General features: G+C 45.1%; 1 protein-coding gene across 1 annotated transcript in view; it reads right to left on the bottom strand.

Annotated features, from left to right (window-relative positions):
- FAS (Fas cell surface death receptor) overlaps positions 1–2,450 on the bottom strand; it is a 25,254-nt gene extending 22,804 nt beyond the window's left edge. The window contains exon 1 of the mRNA XM_021696127.1: positions 2,313–2,450. Coding sequence (XP_021551802.1) covers positions 2,313–2,342 — 30 coding nt within the window. The 5' untranslated portion in view covers positions 2,343–2,450. The remainder of the gene's footprint in view (positions 1–2,312) is intronic.
- Positions 2,451–21,650: the final 19,200 nt, after the last annotated feature.

Here is a 21,650-nt window from a genome sequence, read left to right as displayed (position 1 = left end):
GAAAGAAAGAAAGAAAGAAAGAAAGAAAGAAAGAAAGAAAGAAAGAAAGAAAGAAAAAAAGAAAAGAAGGAAGGAAGCATTGCTCACAGCTACTTCTCACACAAATTTCTATATTAGGTCTGACTCTTTTTCAAAGTCTCCTTTAGACATTTGTGAGTTGTTTGAGGATCTCAAACGTTTCTTGTAGGTATCATAGACAACAACAGCTAGAAACTAGAGAGAAAAAGGAAGGCCAAGGGGGTAGAAAGAAGAGAAGCACAGAGGTAAGAGACAACAGGCGGCAACAAAGACAAGGGCACGAGAGCAACAAGGAGGACAAGAGAATAAGGTGCCCCCCCATCTACTTGCAGCCCACTCACGTGGTCAAACAAAACCTGCATCTGTGTTCCCTGTAATTAGCACTCCCGCCCCCATTTGGTTATTCTTGCTACTACTAAGTAAGCACTGCTAAGTGCAAAGGCACACAAGCAAGTATTTGTGGGAGACACACCAGATGACACGACAGACGTCGTGGAAACTTATTTAAGAATACAGGTGTGGTATCGGGCAAGTGGTGGGTGCAAGGCAGGATTCTGTGTAACTAAATTTAAGAGTCATGTTAAAGGGGCAAAATGGAATATACCTTACAAAATGTAGACAGTGATTATCTAAGTGATAGGGTTATGTCAGATTTGTTTTCAGAAGAAAGAATTTTGTCTGCATTTATAAATTTTGTTTAATAAACCTTAAATTTATTAATCTCCTAGGCCATATATTATATGTAAACATAATAAACAAATATTTAACTTATTACAGCTATTATAATAATAAGTATATACAAATAATAACGTATACACACGTGTGTGTGTGTGTGTGTGCGTGCATTCTTTCAGAAAAAACAAAGTGTCCTTGGTGCTTTAAATATGCGTCTCTGGCAAAGATGCTAAGTTAAACAAGTGTAACTCCCTCTGGGCTTTGATAATTTTCCTACACTGACTAGTACTTCAGTCCCAAGAACTAAGAGAGATTTTTCAAAGCAACCAACACTGTAATAATGCAATGGTTAAGGATAGGACGAAAAGAGCGTGGTCTGAGTTGTACAAATAGTTCGACTGTGAATCTTGAATTTTCTCTTAGAGTTTCTAAAGGAACCCAGATTATTGCACATTACTTCCAAAAGAGTCAGTGAGATTTTTTTTCTCCCCTCCCCCCCCATCATAAGACGGTTCCTGACACCACTGCCTCTTTCCTTTCAACTTTTCGTGTAGTCTGGAAGCCAGGTGCCATCATCAACAAACTTGCCTGGACTTTGGAAATAGGTCTAAGTCAAGTCCCAGCTCTGCCGCTTAACACTAGCTGTGTGATCTCAGCTGAAGGACTTGAGCTTTCTGGCCTCCATTTCGCCAATTGTAAAATGGAGATGAAGAAGGCATCTCCCTCACCCCGCGGCTGCTGTGACATTTGCCTGAGGTGGCCTTGATACATGGTCCCATCACGCTGCTCAGAACTTGGGGTCGGTCCCCATAGAATGAAAATCCACGGACTCTCGGGGGCTTCGGCACTCAAATGAACCGAGTCTCTTGGATTGGCCACCAAGCTGACAGTTGTGCGCTAGGTACTCTCCCCACGGGGGGCTGCGGCCCAGGCTTCCCCGCCAAGTGCAGGTGCGCGGGGGCGTGCGCGCCGGGAGCAGGTAGCACCGCCCGAGCCGCGAGGCCCGGATTCCCCCGCGTCCTGGGAACAGAAGCCACCGCAGGGGTGCGAGCGAGGAAGACGGCGAGAAGAAAAGGAAGGGCGAGAAAAGAAGGCAAGACAAAGCGAGACAAACCTGAGGCAGTGACTTACAGTCTTAAGAAGTATTCCCGGAAGGGAAACAAGAACAGTTTCTTTTTCTGAGTGGTGATAAGAAGGTAAACAAGCCTCCAGAGGCGCATTCAGCCCCAAGATAACTTTTTCGAGAAAGAAACGGTTTGGTCTGAAGCCTCAACTTTCCCCACTGCCCGGGGGCCGCTTTCTTCCCCAGATGTGAGAGCGAGTGGAACATGTGCGCTAGGGAGCGGCCGGAGGTCCCCCCGCGCCTCCGTCCCCAACACCCCCGCCCCCCAACTCCCGGGCGCGCACACGCACCCGCCCCGGCGCCGACGTGCGGCGGGACACGCAGCGCTGCCCGCGAAGCCCCCCTCCTCTCCCACCCCGGCCCGCGCCCCGCACAGCCGTCCCCGGGGAGGGGCGCCGGGAGGGAGCGGCTCCCAGACCCCGCGGGCAGGGAGAGCCCCAGCAGCCCGCGGCCGGCCCGCCACCCGCCCGCCGGCGCCGGGCAGGAGCCGACTCACCAGACACGGGATGGCCCAGGTCCCCCACATGGCTGCGGAGCGCCCCGCCGGAGGGCCAGCGCCTCTGCGCCTGCAAGCGCGACCGGCCACCAGCCCCGGGAGGAGTGCCAGCCGCGTGGCCCCTCCCCGAGCCCCGCGGGCCTGGGAGTCAGCTCCCCCGCCCGGCCCGCCCCGGCCACTCTCCCCTCTCCCCGGAAGTCTCCGAGTACCTGCGGGGGCTCCGCCGGTGGGCCCCGGGGACGGGACGCAGGGGGAAGCCCGGCCGGGGAGCGCCCGGGAAGGCGGGGTTGGGGGGGCGGAAGGGGCGCCCTCGGACGGCGCAGCCCGGCGCGAGGCCGGGGGTGGGGGGGGTGGGGGCGGCGGTCAGGCTTTGTTGCACAAACTGGCATTCCCCGTGCGGAGGCGTTTCCGCGGGCGGCTGGCGGGCGGGGTTCAGGTGAGGACCCCGGGAGCGGGCTCGCTGTCCTTCGGACACTGTGGTGGCACGCACCCTGGGAAGCTGCGGGGCGCCCCCCGCGTCCTTCTGCGCGCCCGAGTCTGGGCCGCTCGCTGGGGACGTGCGGGGAAGACCCGGCCCCGCTCAGCTCGCGAGTCTTGGCTGCCCCTGGAGGCTCCCCGAGAGCCCCGGACTCCTGTACCAAGTGACAGTCATCCAAGGAAAGGTCCAGATATGGCGTTCTGGGGATTCTGGAGAAGGGGGATCCCTTCACCTGTATCACTCAAGAGGAGGACAAAGCTAGCGAGTTAGGGCCCATCACACAGCTCCAGCCGCATTGAATGTTCACGATGACTCCCCCCGCCGCCTTTGTTACTCATTATTTCCTGGCCAATTTTCGTTTTTTAAAAAGTTGTAATTCTTTAGTACTTGGGTTAACGCAGCTCAAAGCCACTATTGTTTTGGAAAAATAGACCTGTCTGTTCAGATGGTTTTGCAAGAATTCTACAGAAGGGAAGTTTGTGTAATGACACCGCTAAAGTGTGATTCTGAAAGCAGTTCCCAGGCTGGGGCAGGAGTGAAGTACTCAGTATTTCTTTACAACCTTAGTCAAGTTCTGAGCCTCCATCAGCTGCCTCTCTTCCTTCTTCCTTCCAGTTGGGTTCATCCCATCAGGAACACTCCATGCCTCTTCCCTTTGGCCTGCTCACTCCTCTCTAGATTCTTTTGGAAGATTTTTTCAGGCTCCCAAAGCCTGGGGTAAGTCACCCTCTTGGGGGCCTTCACTCACCTTAGGGTTTGCACTGCACTTAAGGCCTAGACTTGTAGAGGTGGATTTGCTTGTTTCTGCCTCACATTGCAGTTTATTGTTGGTGAGTCCTGCGCAGACCCTGGTGGGCCATGCCCCTTCCTGCCACTGTTCTGACACAGAATAGACATAAAAGAAGTGAATGGGGGTGGGAGGTGGCATATAGGGGACCCTTAGCAAAAACATTCTTAAATAAAAAGTTCATTGAAATAAAAAAAATACCATAAGAAGAAAGAGGGGGGGAGGAAAGAAGGAGAGAGAAAGAGAGAGAGAGGACAATTGACAAAATCAACATCTCCCGAGTGTGAATTATGAGCCAGCAACTTTCATATATGGTTCTCCCTTACTTAATATTGATCATTTTAGTCCAGGGAGGTGGGTACTTATTAAACTAACTTTACAAATAAAGAACTGCGGCCAAAAAAGTTTACGCAACATTGGCAAAGTTGATTAGTTAATCAATAGCAGAGCCAGGAATTAAACTTAGGTATTTTTGGTCCTGGGCCTTGCTCTTTCTATCCACCCCACCCTCAACCCCTGCCCCAGCAATTACCCTCAGCTTCAATGAGATAGTAATAGGTGCTTTGTGGGGAGATGTGTGTTTCATGGCCAAATGATTTTAGCATATTCTAGATTTTAAAAATTTAAACAGGTCTCTTAACCAAGACTTCTCAGAGCCTTTACTATGCTAATATGTATTGCCTAGAGGGGGTTTTGATACAGACTGTTGCTTGTTTGTCTTCTTTAGGGGATCCTTTCAACAACACCTGCTGGATGAACACCTCACGAATGCTGGTGTTCTAGGGAAAACCGTTTGGACATTTCTAAAGGTTATTTTTATTTTAACAACACATTCCTAAGGGCCTCCAAGCCTTCAGGGGCAAAGAAATACAATTTGAATAATAGAATTTCAGGCCCTCTACCAGATGTGGGAGATATTTTGGACAATCATCCTGGTTTCACTCAAACCATACCATATAGGTTAAAGCTTATTTCTTCTCCTCTAAAGATAGCCTTGCTATTCAACAGCTCATGCTGAATAACACTTAAACACATATCTGACAATATAAAAACCTGGGGGGAAAGAAAACCTTCAATACCTCTTCACCACCAAAACTACTTTTATTCTTTCTCCCCATGGGCTTGATGTTTTAAAAATTGTTGTCAACCAAATTGCTCTTACTAAATAGCAATAAGCCAGTTGTAATAATTCCCAACTGTAGTGAGCATCCCTGATTCTTTATCTACGTGTTTTCTCCTTCTTCCTAGTAATAGCACTTCCAAGTTGCCTTTAGAAAAATTGCCGCTCTTTCTTCTTTTCAACTATTTGATGTGGGTGACTGTATTAGTCAGAGTTCTCAAGAACAACAGAAACAGTAGGAGATAGCTATCTATCTAGTGAGAGAGAGATGTATTTTAAGGAACAGGTTTATGTGATTATAAAGCCTGGCAAATCCAAAGTCTGCAAGGTAAGCTGGCAGGCTGGGGCCCCAGGGAAGAAGGGCGGTTTGAATGGAAAGGCAGTCTGCTGGCCGAATTCCCTCTTTCTCAGGGGAAGGCCTTCAACTGATTGGATGAGGCCCATCCATGTTATGGAGAGCGCAGCTTTACTCACAGTCTACGGATTTAAGTGTTCATGGGATCTAAAAATACCTTTCCAGAAACATCTAGAATGGTACCAAATAGTTGGGTCCTGTAGCCTCCCCAGGTTGACACATAAAATTAACCATCCTTGGGCCTGTGTGTGTGTATGTAGGTGGGAGGAGGGAGGGGGAAGGAAACTCCATTTGGTTGAGGCAACCAGCCCATCACATTCTGTTGGCATGAACCCTGTGACCTTTGCTGAAAACAGGAGGACACAAACCCTTTTTCCTCTCCACTGGATTTGAAATGTGAATATGTGACGGAAGGAACTGATGTGGTCGTGAAGAGAGCTTGTGGACCTGCCAGGGCTGAAGGCAGAATCAACTCCTGCCAAGCAGAAACCACACTGAGAGGCGGAGCCTGGTTGGGTCGCCTGAATCCTGGATTGATTTTGGAGCACCCAGTTATCCAACTCCGTACATTCTCGATGTTTGCTTAAGCCAGATTCTTGCAACTAAAAGGATCCTGAATGACGTATCATCAGAGCTTATGATCACAAGAAGTCCTCTGGCACCCAAATTAGTTGTTACAAATTAACTGTTACATTTTCAGCTGCAAATCAGGATAATGGCCTAAAGCAGCCTTTGGAGATGGCTCAAGATCTAGACGTTCCATGCCACCAAAGCACTTTGACCAGTAGAGGGCCCCAAATACCACATCAGTCAAGTGACAAAACTGCTGTTTCTCTCAATTAATGGAAATATATTTTGGTTCTTGCGCGAGGGAAGAGAGAGGTAATCTGTGAACCGGATCACATAGACATTTTCATCTCCCTGAGAACATATTAGGTCTTACAGGGTTCAAGAAATAACAGATGCACAGCTCCTGGCATGCTCAATGAATACCAGTTAATACTTTCCCATCGCCCTTCCTAAATGAGGTGTGCAGGTTGCTAATTTGGGGTCAAAGTTCAGATGGAAAGAAAGACAAGTTAAATGGCTTGCAGGGCCTGTCCCTCACTACTTCCTGTAGGAATGTGTTCAGGGGCCTGAAAGTGCAGCTCAAGGCAACGTGCTTGGAGCCTGGGGGGACAGAGTCGGAAAGCTTGACCACAGAGGTGGGAAACGTGTTGTTCAAGCTCCCACGTTCTCCCACTGAGAACCGTGGCATCCTAGCCTATCTCTTGAGCAAGAACCTGAGGACTGGATTAAAGAACATTTAGAGAGTACTAGCCGCGATGCAGGGACCATGTGGCCAACAAGGGGTTGGAGAAATAGCTCCTCTGTAGGCCTGGGTTTGTGACACGGTGGGGACAGTCCTCTCCTGCTGTTTCTGCATGGGGCACCCTGCAAGCACACTTGAGAAGCCTGATCGCCTCCTGCTGTCCAGAACTAGCCCATGGCAAAATAGGGACCCCAAAACATTATATTGTAATATTACCGTAAATGGAAAATCCGCATTCCTTACCACAGATAGAGGATATCCATAAAAAGAAGTTGACAACTATTGAGATAAAATATTTGCCTGTGTGCCACTAGAAATCGTTTCCCAAACCAGCCCGTGGTAAGGCCAAGGGACTTCTGGAGAAGTTGACTGAGGGAGCAGAAGTGCCTTCTGCCTGCCTTGATCTTCCTGCCTGCCCTCGGGTGACTGCTGGGAAAAGACCCGCAGTCTGGGCCTCAGGCCCTGCCTGGGAGACTGGAAGGGAGGCGAGGTGTAGGAGCCCGAGGAGGTGTCACACGGTGTGGGGGGAGGGGCAGTCATTGTAGGGGGGGTGAGGATGGGGGGGACCCTCTACCAGGCACCCACCTCTCCCTGTTAGAACGGCTGAGTCAGCTTAAGGGAGACAGTGGGTGGGGAAAGGGGAAAGTGAGTCCTGCAGAGCCAGAAGGAGAGTGAGTGGGGTGTTGGGGGAGAGAGCTTTGTGGGGGGGCGGGGGGGAAGGGCTGGAGGCCAGTCGAAAGCGCACATCACTTGCACAGAAAGGAAAAGTAGATGGTTTTCTGCACAAGGCGGTCTTAGTCAATGAATGCAGAATAGTGACAAGGATAGGCCCATGGATTTAAATCCTAACTGGGAGAAGCTTTGCCTAGTAATTTAACCTCTCTCAGCCTCAATTTAACATAAACCTTTTGAGTATTGATGATTTGCCTGGGAACTGGTCTTGCGTTTTGTAATTTCATTTTTATTTTTGCAATTTGCAAATGGTCCACTCCAGACTCTGTGGGTCACCAATACATTTGTAGGTGACAAGGTGTGTGGGCCCTGCCCACGGTTACCAGTATCAGTCCTTTTGTTTCCTGATCAGATCTGGTCTGAAGATGCAGAGATGCTTCTCTCTCTCTCTCTCTCCCTATACATAATGTGACCGTTCAGACAGGCCCAAAGTTTTCAGGAGAAGCTAAAGGCAAGCTGCACACCCAGTTTGTGTTCTCTGAGTCATCTACTGGTTCAGTTCCACCAAATGGGTATCGATGAAGAAAAGAACAAATATCTTAATAATCTGCTTTGTGAGGTGCCCAAATGATTATTATAAGATAGTTCAAAATGATAAGGAGAAACGCCCCCCCAAAAGGGAGAGAGGCATGGATATAGGATTTAAAATTGTTTTTAAATTTCTGAGCACCCCCTTCCCCCATATACACAGTGCCTTCTAGGAAGGATGGTTCTCTGGAAACTCTCATGACCGTCCTGTGGTAGGAGTCTGCTGGTTCGGAGGGGCTAGCCTTACATGAGAAGATACTGGGAGATTGACAGAGAGAGTGAGGACCTTTGGAGGGGAGAGATGGGTCAAGGTAGCAGTCAGGGAGGTGAAATCAATGTGGGGTCAGGAGGAATGACTTAGGAAAAGACTTGTCCAATCAGGTTTTTTTTTTCTCCAAAGAAAGACTCTACATCCAGCCCTGTTCGAAGGATCCTCTCTTTGTGGACAATCACAATATGCTTGGTCGGATTGGATTTCTTATAAAAGAGTGAAGGGTCCGAACAGAAGCATGGATCAAGGGGACAGAGGACCCCAGAGATTTATGTACACATATCAAGAGAGGTCTGGCTCAGAGAACTTGGGCCCTATCTGCCTTTAGAAGTTCTGCTGGTGCAAAGCCAAGTGAAAATCAACACAAATATCAAAGCAGGTTGGCAAAAACTGTGGGGTATATTGAAACTTCAGTGCAGAATCTCATCTGGGGCTAGTGTCAAGAATCTAGGTTTGAGGTCCTTCGTAGGTGTTCTGACCCATTCCCAGCCTCAGATCGGCAGTCACAGAATCTCAGGCGGGAGAACCCAATGGGACTCCAGACTGGTCCTTCCCATTTGAACCCAGCCCCTGCTCTGGAGCCCCAGGCTTGGCTTGAATCCTTCCAGCAGCGCTGGCTCTCACTGCCTCCCGAGGTGGCTCATTCCATTTTAAACACTTTCCAATGGTTAGAAATTTCTCCCTGACGTTACAGCTTCCTGGAGTTTGACAAGTGTTTGCTCAACATCATTATCCAAAGAGCACTACTTAGAGACAGAGATGGACCAGCTCCATGAAACACGACTGATAGTAACCCTCCTTCAACGAGAGGTTGGAAGAGGCGTTTTTATCATCCCAAACCTCCTCCTTCGCGAACCTGTGTTCTTGAGACTTTTTTTTTATCCAGGCAACAAAGACAATGAGTCAGCCTGACTCCCTGATCATAGCACACTGCGGGAGACAGATGTTTACAGCAGCTTTCCCCGGGAAGAACGATAGGAGGCAGGTATTCCCCAACCCGCCCCACCCCCGGCTTTGAAATCTCCTTGGAAACTCCAAGCCATCCAAGGGGTTTTTCAAAATTCTTTAAAATTTTTCTTCGAATTTATTTTTACTTAAACCCTGAAAAGGGGAGGTTAGGAGGAATTGTTTAGGGAGATAGGAATTATGAAATGAAACAAAAGTGAGGTATCACCAATAGTAACATTTAATACTCACACAGTGCTGGGGACCTTGGCGTGTTCTTTGCATACCTGTTAACTCATCCAAACCTCCCAGCTACCCCATGAACTAGGTCCTGTGACCATCCCAGTTCACACGAGCAACTTGTAACAACTTGCCCAGAGTCACCTGGTTACTAGGTGCCCAAGAAAAATCTCTTGAAGTCCCTGCTGAATCCACTTCCTCTTCAAAAAAGTTACATCAGTGTCCTTATGATTGAGACATAAATTCCCTGAGGAAGTGTCAAACCTGTTTTGCTGTTCTCTTGAACACATGGTTTCCTGTTGATAAATGTCACACATTTATCATTTTATTTGCTTAAATTTCAGGCTTTATTTACTAAGACCCTAATTTCGTGAGCTAAGGGAACTCTTTATTGTGCTGAATAAATCAATCAAGTAAGAAATTTTGCTGTGTTTATATCTATTTTCCCTTCTAAAAACCACAGCACTTGCTTGTGCAAATTATACTGAAATAAAGACTCAGCTAAGATTGTGTGGCCATAAAACTCCACCCTCTAATTCAAAGCTTTCCAAATCTTAATATGAATGTGACTCACGGGGCCGTGGTATAAAAATTCAGATTCTGGGGGCGCCTGGGTGGCTCAGTCCCATAAGCCTCTGCCTTCGGCTCAGGTCATGATCAGGCTCCCTGCTCAGTGGGGTGTCTGCTTCACCCTCTGCCCCTCCCCTGCCCCTCATGCTTGCTCTCTCTCTCTCTCAAGTAAATAAATAAAAGATCTTTTTTAAAAATTCAGGTTCTGATTCAGTAGGTCTGAAGAGGAGCGTGAAATCCTGTATTTCTCACAAGCTCCCATGTTGACGTCAGTAACACCATCTCAAGGGGTACTTGAATTGGCGAGGGACCAGCCAGCTCAGAGAAACCACCCATAGATCCAGTTGTTTGATCTACAGATAAAAACAAGCTGAGTCTACTTTTACCATTTTGGCCAGTTGTATTATTATTCGAGTACCTCTTTTATGGTATTAGGTGGGGCATTCAGGAAAATCTCAAACTAAATGATGTCATAATAAATTAATAAATGTATTTCTATCCAGTTTTCATTTACCTTAATATTATACTACTCAGGCCAAACTTTTACTTAGCAGAAACGTGTCTGCCTTGACTATATAAATAAGTTCTTCCTATCAAGAAAAACAAAAGCAAACCTAGTTCATTTTCAAACAGGCTGAGCTTTTATTTCTGTGAACAGTAAGAAAACTGACCAGAAGCCTGCTGATTCCCTCAGCCAATCAGAATAATGTGACCATAAATGTCCATAAATTCCCCCCTCCGTGAATCTCTGCCTTCTTTACTTCTGTTGTGGGGATGTGTATCTTGTTTGTGCCACAGACTCTGCCTTTTATATCTTTACTCTTCTCAAAAAAAAAAAAAAAAGAGAGAGAGAGAAAGAAAAGAAAAGAAGAGAATCAGTTAAGCGTCTGCCTTCAGCTCAGGTCATGATCCCAGGGTCCTGGGATCGAGCCCCGCATCAGGGGAGCCTGCTTCTCCTTCCCCCCCCCCCCCCCCCGCCGCTGCTTGTGCTCTCTCTCTGTCAAATAAATAAATAAAATCTCAAAAAAACCAAAAAAATTAAGCTCGATAGAATCTCTCATCTAAAAGTCCATTGTCTTTTATGTTAAAAGATATTAATGTACATGCAGGTTTTGATCACTTTGTAATAATATCTAACACGTTTAGAGCACTTAAAATGAGCCAGGTACTCTTCTAAGGGCTTTATAAATATGCTTTCATTTAATTCTCACACAAATCCTGGCAGGTAGGTCTCCTTGTACCCGCTGCAGAGGTGCGGTGATTGAGGTCCCAAGCCGCAAAGGATCCAGTCACTCAGCGAGTAAGTTGCAGAGCTGGTGTCTGAACTGAGACAGTAAATTGCTTCTTGCATCTGACAAGGGGCCACCTTCTTCCTGAGCCGGCACGTGCTAACTGAGCATTCACTTTTCCAAACCCTGTTACGTGTAGGATCTCATTTAATTCTGATACCCACACCTACGAGAGAATTACTTTTCTTATTCACATGCACAGGTAACTGCTCTGTCTCTAAAGCCTGTGTTCTTTGCACAATATCTTGGTATCGCCACCTTCTTAGTGATCGAGACAGTTGGCCGCATGCTTTTTTTTTTTTTTTTTCTTTTAACAGAGAGCCAGTCTGAAAGCTTTGCAAAGCACAACCTAGAATACTGCACATACCAGTGTCACTGGGACACTCTCTGGAACCATCTAGTCTGGCTCCTAATTTTTCCCTCTGCCAACTGACCCCACTCCCACTTTGATGGTATATCATTTTGCCCTTTGCTTAGGCAGACTTCCTCACAGTCCGCCTCCCCACACCCTGTCCCCACCCTGTCATCCAAACCGTCCCTCTGGAAGGACCTTCTTCCTCCACTTTGAGAATCCAACTCCCACTTTTCCTATAAAGCAAAATTAAGAACTCGGAGCCTTCCCTGACTGGCTTCCGCCCATTGAGACCTTTCCAAACTTAGAACTTTCTCAGCACTCTTGAGGAGTGAGTGAGACAGATTTTTCTATTTGGAGTCTCCGAAAAGTAGCTCTCTCTTTAAAAATTTCCACTTCAGATAAATCCATACGGATTTGGAATTGAACTACTCCACTCTTACTCATCATTGCCCCCCAGCTACTCCTGACTTTAGATACTGATCAGGAAACAAGTTGCTTGAAAAGAGGCCATTATCTTCCACAGTCTTTGAATGGAGGCTTTGAGCTTAAGTCTGGATCTCAACGATCTTCCTTAATTAAATAAAAATTTATGAGTGCTTACATCGTGGTGTGGACTGAGCCAGGCCCTAGGAATAGTGGTGAGCAGGACAGGCATGGCCCCTGTCCCTGGGCTCTACAGGCCAGTGCAGACAACACAGTAGAGTGGTTGGTTGCAATAGTCAGCTTTGGCCTCTTCTTGCCTGGAGAAACGTTTCTCTTCTTTGGTTCCCCAGACACTCATGTTGGGGTTCTCTCCTTCCCTGCGTCTTCAGCCTGGTTATGCCTGATGCCCCACTGCTTATTTAGTGCCCTCGGACCTATGTTTACACTTTCAGTGCACCATTTTTAATTTTTGCCCATTTCTGCTTATCACCTCAAACTCTTCATGTGTCTAAAACTGAGCTCTTCCCTTTCCATCCTAGATTGGAAGCAGTGAACAAAATAAAAGATAAAATGAAATTTCAAGTGGAAAGAGGTCCACGTTGGACTTTTGGGCCCATCTGGCCATTTTCTGAACCCACAGACTTAGCAACCTTGCTGTGCTTCTTCTGTGTCTGTCCATCTTCATAATTAGGTTGGAAGCTCCTTCAAGGTAGGGAGCACATCTTCTACCATTCCATATTTCCAGGGCCGACTCCAAAGTCTTACAGGAGCTTTGTACACATTTGAGGAGGTGTGTGACAAGGACACAGAGCTGGAAATGGCCTTTATTGTTTCTGTGTGGACTCACCTGACACTGGATTGTGGAGTCAGGACTAGATGGCTAGCAAATTACAAGATCAAACATCTTTAACCTTTTCTGATTGAATGGAGTTTGAATTTTGCCCTGATGGGTTTTTTTTTAAGATTTTTTTTTTTTAATTTGAGAGAGAGAGAGAGGGAAGGAGGGAGAGCACAGAGGGAGAAGCAGACTCCCCTCTGAGCAGGGAGCCCGATGTGGGGCTTGATCCCAGGACCTTGGGATCCTGACCTGAGCTGAAGGCAGACGCTTAACCCACTGAGCCACCCAGGCGCTCTGTCCTGATTTTTGATAGACAAATCAAAACAGTTACATCTATGCTGCCCTTCCCCACCTCTTAGGGATGGCAGATGTGTTCAGAAAAACAACAATGGTGTCATCATCAACAATAGAAAGGCAGAGAGAGAGAGACAGAGAGAGAGGCAGAGACATTAGCCTCAGCTTGAGACCATCACGTGTGCTTTCCCATTTTTTTTTTAAATTAGGGTTACTGCCACCTACACTAACCAGAGCTTAATATAATCTCAAGATGAGTAGGCTACATTTTAAGGGTTCTTAATAATTATTTAGCCAGACTGTCATCCCTTCTGAATGCTGGCATGTTCCATGAACATCTCTCTTTGAAGTCAGCAAGCATCTGGTCCGTGATGAATCACAAGGCTTGGCTTCCTTAGGACACAGGGCTGCCAAAGCTCTCCCTGCTGCAGAGCCTGGAAACTCGCTTGACCCCATTTTTTCCTTCCCTTTGTTTCAGCTCTCGCCTCCCCCTGTCCCTTGCACCCGTGTGGCACATTAGCACCAAATTCATAGCAGCTAAAGGATCTGTGGTTTGAATGGTGCTTGGTGTTTCTGCGTTGCGGGCAGAGGACCCTGTTCCTGAACACAGAACAACATGGGATCACTGATGCCTTTCTCCCTGATGCGCATTGTTGGATGCACATCAATTCTTTACTTCTTTTTTCTCCCTGCCTCCACTCATCCTACTTTTTCCTCCAGTAAACAGAGGAGACAGAGGGGATGACTTACTTTGTGTGGCTGTAGATCAGGACAAGGGGAGCACGGTGTGCACACGTGTGTTTGCAGAGGTCGCGGGGCTCCTGATCCTCGTACTTCTGTCTGTGGGAGCCACGCTTCCCCTCACTGACTGCTCTCTTGCATTAAAGTCTTTCTCCGCTGTTATCTTATGGAAGATGGTAGGATTCTGGGTGCCAATGGTGGGGCGGCCAGACGAAAACAGAGGTGGCTTAGTAAACAGGGTGAGGGACAAGAGGAGCTTGTCCCACAGTTTGCTCTTCCCTTGGGTTATAACTCTGAAGGTATAGGTCTAAGGAGACAACTTTTTCATCTTTCATTCTGTGCCCAAAGAGCTTGCATGGTTACCTGCCACATTCATATCCCTCAGCGAGGAAGCCGGGATATGCCAGTCTGTTCTGGTCCAAGCGTGCACCTGAAGACCGATTCTCTCCTGGGCTCTCATTTCAAAAATATTTATTGACTTTTTGGGCAAGTCACTATCGTTGCAGTGGCAAGAGAGAAGAAAGATTTAGGATACGGTGATGAAGGGGATATGGGTCCCGTCAACTAGAAGAATGCAGGCAGGCAGGTAGAATCTATGGGCTAACAGCATGGACCCTGGAATCAACTTCTGGCTCCACACACATTAAGGATGTGGGCATGGAGCAGTTCTTCATTTTTCTGAGCTTTTGGCCTCCCGTCTGTAAAGAGGTGGTAACAACAGAATGTACTTTATATGCTTCTATGAGAATATAGGTGATTCATGAAAAGGATGTCCCACAGTATCTGACACAGAATTTCTGGATGAATATCAGTTCCTACCAGTGTTATTATTACTATAAGCGAGGCAAAATTGCTAAGAGAGCCAAGAGCCTGAGGGTTGCTTCTAGCTTCAGGTGTCACAGAAGGGTTTATGGAGAAGCTGCCTCTCGGGGTGAAACAGTTTAACCTCTGTTAGTGGGAGAGAAGACTCACGTTGACCACCTGCCCTTCACAGGGTGGTCCTGGGATACCCTGGATTTGGCAGGTTTCCTGGCCAGAGGGTGAGCTGGTGTTCTAATGCAAAGGACCGAGCATTGATTAGACCCAGGTCTCAGTGTGAGCCTGACTGGGCATCATTTCTTCTTTCCTTTGTGATTGGGTCCCCATATAACAGAATTCTCTCTCCTACCATTCGCTGACAGGCTGACACGTTGGAGCAGATGTGACAGAGGCTCTCCCAGTGTCCACTGAAAACAAGATGGTGCAGATTTGCGGATCCGACAAATGCATTGACAGTTATGTTTTTTAGCTTCACCTCTTTATGTGAAAGGGAGAGTAGGGGCTTCTTTCAGCTTTTTAATAATTCAGCCCACGGAAGTACAATTCACTAAGGGCCAAAGATGCAAGGAATATATTTTCTCCTTTGGGGTCCATGGGAATACATTTTTCTACTCATCCAAAGGAATTGGGGGATGTAGGCAAAAATTCCCTAAACCAGAGGTAAGCATCTCGAATAATGTAAACATCTTCCACAAACATGGTATTGGTTTAAGCCTCTGAGAGGGTCTAACAATGTTGAATAAAAGAAATAAGTATTCAATATTCAACCCTCAACTCTACCCTAGTAGCTGGAGAGTTCCATTTTGTTTTATTTTGTGAAATATTTTCAAGGATTCTGTTCAAAATTTTCTTTCTAGCATAGCTTCTTCATTAAGAATACACATTTTGAAATGTCAATAGAATATAATTCCTTTGATTTAAAATTACAGTCTCAATCGTTAGCATATATTTTTAAATGATACAATACAGTATCACAGAATTATTTTTCATTACAGATGAGATTTGTTACAGACATGTTAGTTGCTTTCAAATCATTGAAGAAGAAGTGGATTTTAGCCATAGAATTACAGAATTTGAGAGCCGAAAAGCTTGAATTAGATCAGTACAATGGAACAGCTATTTAAATGTGATTAATACACTGTCTTTCTCCATTTTACACGACTCTCGAAATGAACCGATATGTTGACCTCAACCCTATCAACCCCTTTGTTTGAGACTAAATGTAGCCCTCCTATCTTTACTCTGGCCTAGTAATAATATTACTTATTAATATATTAGCTGTATATTATCTATAATGCATTATATAATTACTATATATAATTTAATTTATGATAATTCATAGTAATAATAATCTGTGATAGAGTTTTAATCTAAAAAGGACATAAGATTCTGTGGCTGGGCCATTTGGCCCTGGCCTCAAGCTTGAGAGGGATCTCAGATTTTGGCCACAATTAATTTGAGAATCGAATGAAGAGGAGCCAGATGAGGCCTCTGTTATAAATGTTGATTCTAAATGAAACTCACTGTATTATACCTGTACAATACTATGGTGTAGTACTGTAGTATTAGTACTATGTGTTAGTATTGCATGTTAATACTACAATAAACACTCCCCACATAGTAGGGGAGAAGACAGATCCAAGGACGGTGAGCCTCACAAGCTGTAAGTGGCCAAAGCCTTACTAAGGCTCTCACTACCTTAACATTCTCGTTTCCCCCAGGCTGTGGCCTTGTTTTTATTCTAGAATATTTATTGAGAGCCCACCAAGTGCCAGGCACTGTTTTACGCCCTGGAGATGCAGTAACGAACAAAACTGAAAAGAAGTGCAGTTTACAATCCAGACCTGGCCCCAGTTTACAGAGCCTGGAGTCCGCAGGCTGCTTTTCCAAAGGCTGTCTTCTCTAGTTCCATGTCCCTTCCTATAGTCACCCTGCCTTACCACCTGAGATCCTTGACTCACCAAGCCTTGGGGAGACCAGGGGCGATGGGAAAATTTTGTCCTGTCTCATCTGTAACGAGATCAAACCAGAAACACCTTCAGTACTTTTAGTTTCCTAAACAAAAAAAATCACAGACCTGGTGTCTTTCTCATCTCCTCTGGACAGGAGTCTTCTTCAGCCTCTGATTTATCAACCTCCCTTTTTATAAATTGAGCAATCTTCTTCACAATCCTTAAAATACCCAAATGTTCAAAGATTTAAACGATGTAAAGGCAATACAACTGTTTGCTCTCGCTTGATGTCTTTTTTTTTTAAACTGATGACTGAAAACACTGTTTTATTTTGATTTCAGTTGGTAATTTAATGTGATACCAACACAGTCCGTAATAATAGTTAAATGCACTGAGCACTAATTACATGCTAGACATCGCACTAAACAATTTGCATTATCTCATGTTGCAAAATAACCTCAGCATTTTCCCCAAGTTAAAGATGCGTATTTTGAGAGGTGAAATAAATTGCCCAGGGTCACATAGCCGGCAGATCGTTGATCTGGGGTTTGAAATGAGCTCAGCCAACTCCAGAGACTGAGGCCTAGGCCACATAGAACCTTCTGCTTTCTGTCCCAGAAAGTTACCCTGCTCCTGGCAGACACTGGGAATATTATTTCAAAGGGCGGGGACAACATTCCATATACTTTTTGACCCCACGACATTAGGGCATGGTCAGCTTCCCAAAAATGCTTCCTAATTAGAAGGAGAGAGATTTCATTTTACCAAACAGAGTCTTAAGTGAGCCATGAATGCCAAGGTCAATGGTCAGGTGGAATTCACAAAAATATTTTTATTACTTATTACTTAATAACCATTAACTGGCCACCAGAGAAATTCATTTTGAAAAAACCACCAACATTTAATAAGTTATATGCTATGGCAATTGCTTTTTCCATATGTTCAAATTAGTTGGGTAGGGTGTTAGTTTTCATCTGACTTTTAATACATAAAGCATAAAACAAGCATAAAGTTCAAAGTGCAAATTCTTTGAACATCTATTTTTGGGGAAAAGGCCAAGAACATTTTTCTCTCTGCTAAGGGTTTCCTAAATAGGGGTCTTGAGAGTCTGTTTCTTTACCAAAGATTCAAGCCAAATGAAATATTACTTTAGTCAGGCTATATTTACAGTTCATCCCAATGCCTGGTTTAGTCCCACTTTGAAAGTTTAACAAAAATTGATAGCTCAAAAGGTCCGTGTTTATGTAAATGTGCAAAACATACAGGTAACTGTGTGTGTATGTGCATATATATTTGGTTACATTTGGCCTGACAAAAACAAAGCTGCCCTGTGAATTTGGTTCAGTTGCAAAAATGAATACAAATTTTATTCAAATGTCTGCAAATTAATAGGGGCCATTTGAGGTTCATGCAGGTCACATGCTTTGTACCGGAAGAGAGAATAGCCCATGTTAGAGAGCCTTTGGCGGGGCATAGGGAAAGAGGGGTAAGCACAGCAGTGGATCCCAGACAGAGCCCATGGCAGGCGGGGGGGGGGGGGCACAGTGTCTCAAATCCATGAGTACTTGCTGAATCGATGAACCAGGATGATACAATCTATTTCTCTTTAGAAAGGGGGAGGTGGCACCTGGGTGGCTCAGTCGGTGGAGTGTCTGCCTTCAGCTCAGGTCATGATCCCAGGGTCCTGGGAAGGGTCCTGGGATCAAGCCCCCGCATCGGGCTTCCTGTTCAGCAGGGAGTCAGCTTCTCCCTCTCCTCCCTGCTTGTGCTCTGTCTGGCTATCTTTGTGACCATCTCTGTCTCTCTCTCTCAAATAGGTACACATCTTAAAATTTTTTTAAAAAAATTTAACAAAATAGAAAGGGGGAGGAAGATATAGTTTCTGATAAGAAAGTGCTCTTTTTGCTGTGAACTCTATGAAAGGATTTCACAATTTCGCCCCAAGAGTCTCTGGGGCTGCCTTGTCACTCCCCATTAGGACATCCCACTTCCTGTTTCTCTTAAACCTGCTCAAATGACAATGAGCCGGAGGTCTCCGAGAGTGGGGATCCAGTAGATCCAGGCAGGGACCTCAAGGGTCAATCTTTGTGGATTCTGTCTCCAGAGCAGTGCCAGAAATTTTCCCACTAAGGAATTTCTGACTCAATGGGTCTCATGGAGCAAAGGGGGTTGGGGGCTGGAGCGAAGGCAAGGGAAGTTCCCGGCAAAATGCAAATAGGAAAATGAAACTTAGAAGTTCAAACTTATTTTTGGAAAAACTAAGGACTTACGAATTTAGCTTTTAAAATAAAACCACCACAAACTCCGTATGGGTACAATCTGCTTTAGTATTCTGTGTGGCACTTTTGTTTTTAAGGTTTTATTTATTTATTTATTTATTTATTTATTTATTTATTTATTTTACAGAGAGAGACACAGGGAGAGAGGGAACACAAGCAGGGGGAGTGGGAGAGGGAGAGGCAGGCTTCCCGCCGAGCAGGGAGCCCGATGCGGGGCTCGATCCCAGGACCCTGGGATCATGACCTGAGGCGAAGGCAGATGCTTGATGACTGAGCCACCCAGGCGCCCCTGTGTGGCACTTTTCAATTTTCAATAGCTACACACACACACACACACACACACACACAGTCTTTTTATCAGCCACCCACAATACCTTGAATGCTACAAAGTTGCCTTTAGGGTTCTCAGTTAAAATGGGTATTGGGGAGATAGTTCTCTGTCAAATAAATAAATAAAATCTTTTTTAAGAAAGAAATAGATCAAAAGCTAAATAAGATGCTCACTTTGGCAGCACATACACTAAAGTAGAAATAATGCAGAGAATATTAAAGCAAAATTATACCACTGAATGGGATCTGTCATGTACATTGCAACAGGATGAGGGGATAAACATACTTAGACACTTGTCAGATTTCAACATTTCCCACGAAGTGTGGTACAATATTAACTGAAGTGGATGGAGAATATGTAAGGATGTATATTGCAAACCTTGGAGCAACTGCTTACCCATAATGCAAAAAGATACACTAGAACAAAAGTAGAGAAATTAAAATGACATTTAGGAAATATTCAAATAATACAAAAGAAGGCAGGAGAGAAGAGAGAGAGCAAACAAAGGCAACAAACAGAATAAATCATAAAATAGTAGATTGAAATCTAACCATATCAAATATGACATTAGAGGTTAATGGACTAAAAAATAAATGGGGATTGATTGTTTTCCTAAATGCTCTGTCCCCCAAACTCCTTTTTGACATCAATCACTATGAAAACTAATAGTAGCCAATCTCTTATTTTCCTGCTGCCTGAAGACCAGCTGAATTTAAACTCCTCTCCTGTTAGTTGCTAGCAATTGATGACTTTGTTTCTTGTCACTAGAAATGGGTAATTACTAAGTGGTTCCATCGGGCAGCAGCCTTTTGGTTCTCCTGAAACTAGAAATCTGGCTTAAATAAACTGTTGGAAAAGCTACAGATTTGTATGTCAGCTCCCGGTCAGAGACCACCCTCTGAACACCCACTCCTGTTTTCTAGGGTAAAATGCCGCAAGGGCAAGAAGAAAGATATTGCACAAATTGCTAAAGCCACTGTCTGCTGGGGCTCCCGCCTGCATTGTAGCCCTCACTTCACAAAGGTAAAAAACAAAATCAAAATCAAAACGAACAATAAACAACTCTTCAAGTGGTTAATGCTGTTGCTTCTTGCTTCTTGCAAACCCATCAGAAAAATATCAAACTCACATGATCTGGAGAGGAAGGGCTTAGTCAGATAATGAAATTTGGAGCTAAACCTTTAGCAGATGGAACTTAAGGAAATACGTCTCCCACTCATTCTTAGCTTATTCTGTTTACCCAAACACTCGGATCCTAACTTAAATTTTAATGGGCTGCATTGACAAAATTAAAACAAAATCATATGGTGCCATCCCACTGAGTCCCTCTGCAAAACATCCCACATGAGGTTTGCTCATTTTGTGTTTATATTTGTCCTTAGCTGTTCTTTTTTCATCGAGTGAACAAGATGAAAAAACGAATATGCCATCTATTACCCCACGCACTTGGAAGTGACACACTCACCCATCCAAACAACTGAAGTTTTAAACTGTAGGGAAAGGAATGGTAAGAAAATTATGTGTCTTCTCGGGCTACCTAAGAGTAAAGATTTTTCTTAAGCATCGTATCTTACATCCTAACATTAAACGTGAGGGATTTATGGATTGCCTGAATACTGGGGACAATGTTCTATCTCTAAAACCTCATCTAAATTCATCGTTCTTTCCAGTTGTGGGTGCAGTGACAGCTCAGGTGTGTCATTAGCATAGTTTTCAAAACGTGTGTGTTTTCTGAAGGATTGGAAGCATTCGTTCATCATCAAAGCCCAGGCAGAGTTTATCATGTACCAACATCCACATGAGAAACATGTACTGAGCACCTGCGAGCCCCGGGGCATTGTGATAGACGCTGGAGACACGATGGTGAGCAGTCAGAGTCCCCGCCCTTAGCCGAGTGAGTGGGAGAGGGGGCTATGAATGCGACGATCATACATATACATACTACTACAGACACAGGTAAGTGCTACCCGAGGAAGGCTGGATGCTAGTAGAGTGTAGTTGGGAGTGGGTCAGGGGGTCAGGGAAGGCTTCCTTGAGAAATCCACCATCCCAGAGATCTGAAAAATCTGAGTAGGAGTGACCCTTCCCCCTACAAAGGCTCCTGACAGAGGAAGCCCAAAGCTCTGAAAGTCTCTGTTGCACAACAGACAATATGCCCCTCTGGGTGTGTTTTTTTCCTTTCAAAGACACACTGAGGCAGAGTGGCTGCTTAGATTACAACAGGAGTTTAGGCACGGCTGATGTCCCAAACGTGCCAGAATGTAGAGATGTTCATTTCTTCCATAGCAGTTTTGGGGGTTTTTTTGTTTTGTGGTTTTTGGTTTCTGGGGGGTTTTTTTTGTTGTTGTTGTTGTTTGTTTTTTTTGAGATGGATTATTGACACTAAAGTCAGTGGAGTTTTCTGGGAGATGAGAGAAATGAAGGCCAACAGGGCATGGGAAAAATCTACTTTAATCTTATGGAAATAACCCTGTGCTCCATTTCCCCCATCTCTACCATCAGGATTTACTTTTTGGTCAACAATCAAAATCCTACTTACTGAGTAGGATTGAATACTGTTCTGTGTGGGGCAAAAAAAAAAAAACAAAAAAAAAAACACCCAAAAAACAAAAAACAAAACAAAACAAAAAAACACAAACAACAAACACAGAGAATAGCTTTCCAAACCCCTAACACTTT

Source organism: Neomonachus schauinslandi, chromosome 6, assembly GCF_002201575.2.
Source record: "Neomonachus schauinslandi chromosome 6, ASM220157v2, whole genome shotgun sequence".
NCBI classification, from domain to species: Eukaryota; Metazoa; Chordata; class Mammalia; order Carnivora; family Phocidae; genus Neomonachus; species Neomonachus schauinslandi.
The sequence above is the reverse complement of the archived record's forward strand: the minus strand, read 5'-3'. Positions and strand labels throughout refer to the sequence as shown.